This window comes from Salvelinus sp. IW2-2015, linkage group LG20 (assembly GCF_002910315.2).
Source record: "Salvelinus sp. IW2-2015 linkage group LG20, ASM291031v2, whole genome shotgun sequence".
NCBI lineage: Eukaryota > Metazoa > Chordata > Actinopteri > Salmoniformes > Salmonidae > Salvelinus > Salvelinus sp. IW2-2015.
In genome coordinates, this window is record NC_036860.1 from 39,096,843 (window position 1) to 39,108,013 (window position 11,171).

The 11,171-nt window shown below is 42.9% G+C and overlaps 1 protein-coding gene across 2 annotated transcripts; it reads right to left on the bottom strand.

Annotated features, from left to right (window-relative positions):
• Positions 1–397: 397 nt before the first annotated feature.
• LOC111981205 (zinc finger protein 346) lies at positions 398–4,315 on the bottom strand. Of its 2 annotated transcripts, none has more exons than XM_024012375.2 (7): positions 4,206–4,315; positions 3,273–3,376; positions 3,068–3,163; positions 2,801–2,948; positions 2,349–2,582; positions 1,443–1,542; positions 398–1,213 (listed from the first exon to the last, which is right to left on the bottom strand). In XM_024012375.2, exons 1-7 carry the CDS (start codon positions 4,288–4,290, stop codon positions 1,063–1,065), a joined length of 918 nt encoding a protein of 305 aa, XP_023868143.1. In that variant the 5' UTR covers positions 4,291–4,315; the 3' UTR covers positions 398–1,062. The 2 variants fall into 2 exon arrangements, with proteins under 2 accessions (XP_023868143.1, XP_023868142.1); XM_024012374.2 differs by having other exon boundaries at positions 2,349–2,585.
• Between the last annotated feature and the right edge of the window lie 6,856 nt (positions 4,316–11,171).

Genomic DNA, 11,171 nt, shown 5'->3' on the forward strand with positions numbered 1-11,171 from the left:
GTCTAGTAGAGGCATATTTCACATTGTAAGGTGCTTCATATAATTTTTCATGTGACTGAAAACAGAAATAAACAGGAATAAAAACAACAAAATTACATTGCTTTTTAAGCCCTGGTACTGACAGCGCATTCCTAATACAGAGTAAGGTTAGAGTATGACATTGCTTATCTGCTGCAACGTATTGTTAGTTTGTGACAGCTCTGTTTTTAAATTGATACGAAAGCATGTACATATAATAAAACGATTATAGGACGTACTTATCATCTGGCAGTTTTTACTTACAATAGACATCAAACTAGAAGGTTCTCACAAACACTGAAGTTGGAGGATGCAGAAAATTACATGTATATAATATTTTTTTTAGAAAGTCCAAGTTACTCTCCATGTTGCTATCCGCAAACTGAAATAACTAGAACGAGTAAAAGTTCAAGAAAAATAACTTTCCGTACAGGATATGTTATTGAGAGTTTTTTCCTCTCAGCCAGTCACAGATGGCTCAAAATATTTATGCGTTGGACAAAACTCTAGAAGGGGGGGGGGGGGTGTAAAACAAGGATTATGAGCCCAAATAAAAATAGAACCATAACACATAGAACCAGAACACTACTGCAAGTCCATCACACCAACGTCATATCATTGTACTGTATTATGTCGGAATTTGAAATATGACATTTTGAACAGGAATGATAGACAACATGTCCAGGTGTCTCTATACCTCTCTGGTCTGACCGACTGAGAACACAACCAACACATGTACTGGGAGACTGACCGTCTCTGAGTACAGATAGAATGAAGTAGAACTGGAGTAGATAGATAGGATTCACCTATGAGGCAGATACGACACCACAGAGAGAAGCAGGGAGGACACACTCTCTTTCCAGGGATTTTACATGACCATGTGACATGAACAGGGAAAACTCTGTGGCCTAGTTGTAGCCTGTAACAAAGAGAGTTTTTCCTGGTCGGGTGATGTGGTCAGGAAATCCTCCTGGCCCTAACTGAGGGAMACCAGTAGCTGGTGAACTGTGGTAGTTGGAGAGGTGAGGGGTACTGGGAGTCTCTTCACTCGTAGTCCTGGTTGAAAGCGCCCCAGTCCTCCTGGACTGGTTCGGCTTCAGGCTTATAACGGTACTCAGACTGCTGGTTTTCTGCTGTGTACTGGTTTTCAGAGGGGCTGACAAATGTTGGGTTGCTCCCTTTCTTCCCTCTGACACTGGAAATATATAAACACGTGTTACAACAAAGCCATGTTAAAGACTAAAATATGAAAAAAAAAGAAGGTATTTTCTGAATACGATAACTTCTGTTTGGAGTCCAAACAGAAGTTATCTGGGCGTGCGGAGTGGTATACTCCAGTTGGTGTGTGTGCATGCAGTGGTTGTTGTTGTTTCTTCTGGCTCACGGGGCATGGGAGAGTGGAAATGAGCAAGAGGGACACATACTGGTTCTTATGTTTGGAGCCGCTGATGTGAGCTTGATACTGTTCCACAGAGTTGAGTTCAATGTTGCACACAGTGCATGGATAGCCCTTTACTGTGGAAGCTGGAGACACATATAGGAGAGACTAGTTAGCAAGGAATGCCGTTTTAGACATTACACTAACATGCAATGACCCAATACGGCATTGGTACACAAGGTCCTGTACTGTCTTGCTGCTACTGTATATGACCCTCCAGAGACAATTATTTACACTTGATAGAAACTCAAATTTACATAATCATATGGCCATATTCACAAAGTTCTAAATCAAGTGTTTTTCTTTCCACATGGGTGTCAGTGGCTGTCTGGTCTTAGTTTTGCGGGGCCTCCTTCCAAATCTCGTCTTGTCTATTAGAAGTCTGGAGAACTTCAGTATTGGATTTATTTTGCTTTTCAATGGGAGTGCTAGCTGTTAGTGCTCACATTTGATTGGCTCTTATAAATTAGGTTTCCCTTAGGGCAGCATTTCCCAAACTCGGTCCTCGGGACCCCAACGGGCACATGTTTTGGTTTTTGCCCAAACATTACACAGCTGATTCAAATGATCAAAGCATGTTGATTATTTGAATCAACTGTGTGGTGCTAGGGCTAAAACCAAAACGTGTACAGAGTTTGGGAAACCCTGCCCAAGGGAGAGCGTTTCCTTGTTTTATGCGTGCCTATTTTCTTACTGTGTCGGACAAAGTTTTAGTAGCTTGTTGCAAGTCAGAAATGTTTTCTCAAATACCACCTCTATTTGGAGCTATATACCCATGTGAAATATATACAAATATTTCCATCTAGACTCCAACCCTTTTGATCGTCTTCCTGAKGAGAACTTCCCCAGGCTTTTGAACAGAACGTGAGAAGCTTTAGAGGCCAGGTCCTACCTGGTGCTGTGGACGGCCCATAGGTCTCCATCAGCTTCTGCTGGGTCAGCTGTTTTTTATGCTTCTTGCCTTCGTAGTGCTGCTTGGCCATGAGGGGGTTGTTGAATGAGGCGTGGCAGATGGAACAGAAGTGGTCCTGGTCGTCCTCGGCCGGGCCTGACGATGCCACGCTGCTCGCCTCCTCTGACTGAGTCTTTTTCTTCTTCACTACTGGGGCCAAGGCCTGAGGTAGTGCTACTGGAGAGGTAGAAGGCAGATATAGAAGGCATGATATGACACATTAATCAGACAGGAAGGAGTTTACGTAATTTTTTTGCACATTTGGAAAATACAGGCATGTGAGATGAAGGAATAACACAGTAGGAGAAAAAGAAAATGTGTGCAGATGGARTGGAACATTTAAAACAGGCTTATCTCATATGGCAATACAATCCATGTAGGCAGCCTCTTACCTGGGGGCTGGTGGCCAAAAGTCTTCAGTCTCAGGTTCTTGGTGTGCACCTTGCCCTGGTAGTGGGACTCAGCCACCACCGGAGAGGAAAATGTCATATTACATATAAGACAGGCTTTGGAGCGATCCGTCTCTTCATTACTGTTGGCCTGAATATGGGGGGGCAGCAACCGTGAAGAAGACAAAAAGGTTAAGGGAGCTCTATCCATGAACACTGTCTCTACTGAGAAGTGCTGGATAAAAATTTTCTAGCTGAGAAGTAACTTACGCTGTCTCCCGAAGGCAACTTGAACCTTTTGATGGTGGGCTCCTCTTCTTTGTGGATGCTCATGTAGCGTCTCACTTTGTTGGCATGCTTTTTGCTCTGAAAAGAATGTGAAAACAGAACRAAATAATGAAAACATCAGCTGCTGCTCTGTATACTGGTTGAGAAARCAACCATATAAGAGTCCAAATCAAGTGGGATCACTGACCTGATAATGTGCAAGTTTCTGTGAGTCAGAATTCAGGACAGCACTGCAGACTTTGCACAGGGCATCAGAAAACAGGTCACCATTCTCCTTTATCATCCTGTTTACTGAAAAATAATGGATGGCAGTGTTAATTAAACAGAAAACACAGAATCACCAAAGACTCATATAGATCTATCCATCTGTGGTATATCATTATCTATGATGCTCTATGGCCTGTGATGATGAGCTCACAGCTACGGTATAGTATTGGTTTATGCGTAGTTGTAGCTAGCTAGTAGACTTAGCTTTTAACACTTATGGCCGAGATCCTTTAACTTGTACATTCGGATACAGGCTAGGAAGTGGAAGGTATCAACAGCCAATCCAATAGGGTCTGTAAACTATAGTGAGCTTCGATTGGTCAATAACGCGATGTCGCGGAGTATTTGCATTAAGTTCAGCTTTCCCCAACTTTGGTCCGCCCTGTTCACGTCCCTTGCCCATGCTCACATCGCCCAAAGGCCCTCCCACCCGCTTCACTGAAAATGAATGGACTTCAGATGTTTCATCGCTCCCAAMGTGCTATGTGGATCTCGTGTCTGCTAGCTGCGCGAGAACAACTCGGCCACTAGCTAGCTACTGATTTAGCAAATTTACTTAAGACACAGAAGACGAAAAGTACACACATATAAAAGGCAGTCTTCAGAAGGCCAAGGTGGCTTTGAAAATAGYAAGCCATCTACTAACAAACATTACTCCTTCACTAATGCCTTGCATCGACCTTGGAGCTTGAATCTCAAATGGCTAAATAGCTACCGTTAGCAAGCATAGTGGTATTRTATTACTTGAAAGCTAGCGTTGATTGCTTATGTTCTGCTCACAGCAATAATAAATAAACCATACTAGACCAAAGTGGATGTCAATGATATTGAGCATAGGATAACGCGAGTTTACCCTCCACCGCCCCTGAAGGTAAATATGGAAAATCTCCATTAGGTTCCTCGAGCGCCATGTTTTCTTTCGGCAGCAGCGAGTACATGCGTAATTGTTCTTCTTCTTTGGTGAAGTTTAACGGCAGTTGGCATCCAATATGTTGCATTACCGCCCCCAACTGAACTATAGTATAAATCCATTTCGCGTTGTGATACAAAAGGGGAAACGTAAAAAATACAAACAGTGGCGATTTTTGCATTTTAAATCTTGGTGGGGCAAAGAAACAAAAACATTTGGGATGCATGCCAGCAAAGCCACTACACAACACTAAACAATACATTAATTGCACTATAACAGTGACAAACGGTGCCCACAATCTGTTAGGGCCTACATAAAGCTGTCCCAATACCAGTCCCAACACCTTACCACTGCTACATCTGTCCCAATACCAGTCCCAACACCTTACCACTGCTACATCTGTCCCAATACCAGTCCCAACACCTTACCACTGCTACATCTGTCCCAGTACCAGTCCCAACACCTTACCACTGCTACATCTTTCTATCAGCGGAGTCTTGTCTGGCAGCGAAACAGTTCATTCCGCCTCATTTACTGCCTTAAAAAAAACATAGCTGATATGGCTGACTTGCTTAAACAAATGTAGTTTCYACTGACAATTGATATGTACAAACTATGGCATAAGGGGACAACAAGCGAATAAAAGGCAATCCGTAATTTCGATTAAGACATTAATGAGCAAGCTAGGACGAACGTAGTCAATATAACAATTTGTTCAGCACTTTTGAAATGTACAGCGACAGAATTCAGAACATGGGCCGTTCTTACAGTGTTCTCCCTGTACACCAAGTCAGAACCGTATGATAAATAAAGGGGGCAAATAAGCAGACAATGAAAGCTCTTACAATATTCAATGATTACATTTCTCTAAAACAGGTTATAGGCTACATGTGCACCACCAAATCAGAACAGTAGGCAAAATTAAGAAGGGAAAATAGACCAAATTATTAGGCACATGGGCTACTAACAGCTTACTACACAACATACACCTAGTACACGTTATTAGCTACAGTATGCATATCTCCCTGGCATATTACATAATTTATGCAGCAGCATACAATACATTTTTTGACTCACCTTCTTGTGCTGTGCTCACTTGAACAGGAAGGTGGCGCGGCGGTCCTTCTTAGGCAAATTATGTCATCAAACTTTGTCATCAAAGTCTAGCATTCTCTGGATTTATGGTGCTTTCAAGACAACTGGGAACTCTGAAAAAAACAAGGTCGAATCATGATGACGTCAGTGATCTTCAGGTTGTAGCTCTAGAAAGAGGCCAGAGTTCCTGACCTACAATTCTGAGTTGGATCACCGTTCAAAATGTATTTTCCCAGTCGGAACTCGTTTTTTCCCTGAGTTCCCAGTTCAAATTAAAATACAAATGTATTGGTCACATACTGGAACGATGACTGGAACAAATTGCAAAAATCACTGAAGCTGGAGACTCATATCTCCCTCACTAACTTTAAGCATCAGCTATCAGAGCAGCTTACAGATCATTGCACCTGTACATAGCCCATCTGTAAATAGCCCATCCAACTACCTCATCCCCATATTGTTTTTTGTTTTTGTTTTTTTAATTGCTCCTTTGCACCCCAGTATCTATACTTGCACATTGATCCTCTGCACATCTATCACTCCAGTGTTTATTTGCTAAATTGTAATTATTTTGCCACACTGGCCTATTTATTGCCTTACCTCCCTTATCTTACTTAATTTGCACACACTGTATATAGACTTTTCTATTGTGTTATTGACTGTACGTTTGTTAATTCCATGTGTAACTCTGTGTTGTTGTTTGTGTCGCACTACTTTGCTTTATCTTGGCCAGGTCGCAGTTGTAAATGAGAACTTGTTCTCAACTGGCTTACCTGGTTAAATAAAAGTGAAGAAAAAAAATACAYGTGATTAGCAGATGTTATTGCGGGTGTAGCGAAATGCTTGTCTTGAACTAACTGAAATCAGATTTCCCAGTTCCGAGTTAACAGTTGTTTTGAGCGTGGAAGAAATCATGCTGAATTGACAGCATGGCCAATGTTGAATGTTTATCATTTTAAGCTTGGAAAAGAGACCCTTAAACCCAGACTTGAGACCACACAGCCACTCCACTGAATTGCAGGTTAGTGATTGCTTTGCAATGCTTGCAGTTGGCCACTGATTCCTTCCAAACCACTCATTGTTGAATTTGCCATTTCCAACTTGTTGTGTAATGTTTATGTCCAATGGCCAATGAGCACCGATACRTTTTATCTATAATTTCTCTTCATTATTTCTCTTCATATGACAAGGATTTAAAAGGATTTGCCAGTATATTGTTGACTTGATTCATGATGATGACTGCTTGCTAAGATGTTGAAAATATGATCAGTCCAATCAAAGCTACCTTGAGCCTTATTGGATGGGCACTTCTAATGTAAATCTATAGCAGCACCSAAGTGGCTTGAATCTTCTAGCTCTACCCTTAGATTTGCTGGTGACATAGTGTCCCCATGAGTGACAGAACACTGAGCCAATCACGGTGCAACTAGAGAACATTCCCAACCCCATACACTCCGTATTTTCCACTGGCTGCCCCACCACCACCACCACCACCACCACCACCACCACACCACCACCACACCACCACCACCACCACCACCACCACCACCACCACCACCACCACCACCACCAACCCACCACCACCACCACCACCACCACCACCACCACCACCACCACCACCACCACCACCACCACCACCACCACCCACCACCACCACCACCACCACCACCACCACCACCACCACCACCACCACCACCACCACCACCACCACCACCACCACCACCACCGAAAAAGAGACCATGTTTGTATGTGACTTTATCAACTCAGTGATTTATTTTATTTTTTACATTGTTTGCAAACTGATATGTGACAAGTATTAATGCCAAAATAACATGCAAAACAGACATGTTCTTTTTTTTTTGCTAAAAATGTGAGACTCAAAACAGGTGGCTCTGCCCCACCTGCCCTGAATGACGGATCGCCACTGAAAATAAATATATTTTTAATTACCCTACCAACTAACCTTACACTCATTAAAAACTCACTACCCCATTCCACTACTTTGACCCTATCTGCTCCTGCACCATGCCAACAGCCTGGGAGGACAGGACACCACCACTCATTACACCCTGTAACTCTTCTGAAGTCAAATCTCGTACACACAAATACTTCCCTGCAGCTACCACTACATCTATTTTCTGTGATTTAAGTTCCACTTCTGCGGTACAGTTGATAACCATTGCTTAGAAGCCAGCTAACCTTACTGAAGCATATATCACTCATTGGCCTATCCCTCTGTGCTGGCACAGATCTACTAGTCACAGGGATCCTCTCACCCTTGACCTTTCATCCTTTACTTTCTTCACTGCTTTAGCATACGACAGCTTCTGCAATACTCTGAGTCTACCCACCTCAAGCTTTCTCTCTCGCACCGGACACTTCCGATCCCCAGCAACATGGGCACCCCTACAGTTAACACACACAACTTTATCCACTGAAACTACACAATCCTCTATCCCATGGCTTTTGGCACATTTCATACATCGTGTAATCTCCCTCCTACAAACTTCTGTGACTTGACCATAAACGTTGCACATGAAACAGCACAGTGGATTCAGCACAAAAGCTCTAAAAGGATAACTGATATATCCTAGCATGGCTCGGGTTCCGAGCTCTTCACCACACCTTCCACCCCATTCCTCTTCTCCTGACTTTGCTTGAGGCCCGGTGGCATCCCGATGGCATTCTTTGAACATCAAGTGCTGACAATGTACAGAAGAGCTGTGTGCCACAGATTTTACAGGCTTTCTTCTATTTGTGGTGTACTTCAATCTAATCTAAATTACTGAACAGTGACATCAGAATCAGGTTTCATTTTATTAACAAGATTAAAACAAAATTTTAGTACAAAGTACTTTGGTTCACAGTGCACACAAAGAACCGAGTCTGCGTCCATCTAGGGAGGTGTGAGAGGTCAAAACAAAGGACTATTCGGCATGATTGGCTGGCCTTGAGTTGAGTTGTCCTCTCCTAACCACGTCTTTCTGCCATGGCACAATTCCAGGGGCTGCAAGGATGAGGAGCCATGTGTGGTGTCTGGTTTCCTTCAGACMAAGACTCTTCCTAGAGCTGGCCACCCGGCCAAACTGAGCAATCGGGGGACAATGGCCTAGGTCAGGGAGGTGACCAAGAACCTGATGGTCACTGACAGAGCTCCTCTGTGGAAATGTGAGAACCTTCCAGAAAGACAACCATCTCTGCAGCACTCCACCAATCAGTCCTTTATGGTAGAGTGGCTAGACGGAAGCTACACCTCAGTAAAAGTTACATAACAGCCCGCTTGGAGTTTGCCAAAAGGCACCTAAAGGACTCTCAGAGCATTATAAACAAGATTATCTGGTCTGATGAAACCAAGAGCTCTGTCAGGGTGACCATTGGGTTCTTGGTCACCTCCCTGACCAAGGCACTTCTCCCCTGACTGCTCAGTTTGGCCAGGCGGCCAGCTCTAGAAAGACTCTTGGTGGTTCCAAACTTCTTCCATTTAAGAATGATGGAGGCCACCGTGTTCTTGGGGACCTTCAATGCTGCAGAAATGTTTTGGTACATTTCCCCGGATCTATGCAGCGACACAATCCTGTCTCGAAGCTCTACGGACAATTCCTTCGACCTCATGACTTGGTTTTTGCTCTGACATGCACAGTCAACTGTGGGACTTTATATAGACAGGTGTGTGCCTTTCCAAATCATGTCCAATAGATTGATTTTATCACAGGTGGACTCCAATCAAGTTTGAGAAACATCAAGGATTATCAATAGAAACAGGATGCACCTGAGCTCAATTTCTTGTCTCATAGCAAAGAGTTTAAATAATTATGAGCATAAGGTATCAGTTTTTTATTTTTAATACCTTTGCAAAAATTTCTAAAAAACTGTTTTCACTATGTCATTATGGGGAATTGTGTGTAGATGAGGAAAAACCTGTATTTAATCCATTTTAGAATAAGGCTGTAACGTAACAATGTGGAAAAAGTGAAGGGGTCTGAATACTTTCTGAATGCACTGTACGTGTGAACAACATACACAACTCCGATATAAAATATTTTTCTCAAAGTTGCTGACATGCAAGAACAAGATGTCAGGACAAGTGCAGTATTATCATAAGGAGACAAACTTGGATTAGGGAGGAGAGGCAGAGGAGGTTGAAGAGAGAGGGAGGAAGAGGGTGTGCTTGAATTGTTTAAGAACTTAGGAAAATGGGAGATGGTTTGTTGAAAAATGGTAGAAAATGTAAACAGAGTGAACTGTACAACGGATCGAAGACAGGAGGAGAAATGGAAGTGAGTGAGGGTGAAGTATCAGAGGTCAAATCAAATTTTATTTGTCACATGCGCCGAATACAACAGGTGTAGACATTACAGTGAAACGCTTACTTACAAGCCCTTAACCAACAATGCAGTTTAGAAAAATACCTAAAAAATAAAAGTTACAAATAATTAAAGAGCAGCAGTAAAATAACCATAGCGAAGCTATATACAGGGGGTACCAGTACAGAGTCAATATATGGGGCACCGGTTAGTCGAGGTAATTGAGGTAATATGTACATATATGTAGAGTTATTAAAGTGGTAGGTGTGGTGAAGTTCTCGGAGCCCGAGGCTTGCACCGAGGGTCAGGATAAAGATGAATCTGACAGTAATGAAGAGTCTGACATTTTGGGAAAAAGTGGACCCCTGATTTTGGCTGATCCATGGTTTCAGGGTAGTGAAAATGGGGTTAGGTGCTGTGGAATCGGTGACGGTAACTCGGAGTGGTCTTGTGAAAATTGTTTGTGTTTCTGTTGGTCAGAGGCTCCCTCTGTATTCCCTCTGTATTCGGCGCACGTGCTCCACATCAAACTGAGGATAAGAGATGTGAATTGTTTTGCTCTCAAGAAAAGGGCGCCATGGAAAAGAGTGAATACTGGGGTAGCGGTAAATGTGAAAGTGGACCAACTGAAGGGGAAGATTCTCGGTGTTTGTGATGCTCATCATTTGATGTGACGCAGACAGGGTGGCGTGAGTGGAKAAACAAGTCAGTTTGTTCTTTTGAGTTTGGATGTTGAGGCTTTGCCCGACAAAGTGATGTTAGGATATATCAGTTAACCAGTACAAGCTTTGTACCGAATACATTACCTTGTTACCAGTGTCAAGCTTATGGGCATGTGACAGCAGTGTGTAGGAGGGAGGTTCCTAGGTGTGAGAAGTGTGCAAAAGGGCCTGAGACAAAGGAATGTGTAGAATTGGGGAAAGAAGCGGTATGTGTAAATTGTAGGGGTGCCCATCAAATAATTTTATTGGTCACATACACATATTTAGCAGATGTTATTGCGGGTGTAGTGAAATGCTTGTGTTCCAAGCGCCGACAGTGCAGTAGTATCTAACATTTCACAACAATACACACATCTAAAAGTCAAATAATGGAATTAAGAAATATATAAATATTAGGAAGAGCAATGTCGGAGTGGTATTGAATAAAATACAGTAGAAAACAGTATATACATATGAAATCTGTAAAGCAGTATGTAAACATTATTAAAGTGACTAGTGTCCCATTTAAAAAAAAGTGACCAGTGATTCCATGTCTATGTACATAGGGCAGCAGCCTCTAAGGTGCAGGGTTGAGTAACCGGGTGGTAGCCGGCTATTGATGGCTATTTAACAGTCTGATGGCCTTGCGATAGAAGCTGTTTTTCAGTCTCTCGGTCCCAGATTTGATGCACCTGTACTGACCTCACCTTCTGGATGATAGCGGGGTGAACAGGCCGTGGCTTGGGTGGTTGATGTCCTTGATGATCTTTTTGGCCTTCCTGTGACATTGGGTGCTGTAGGTGTCGTGG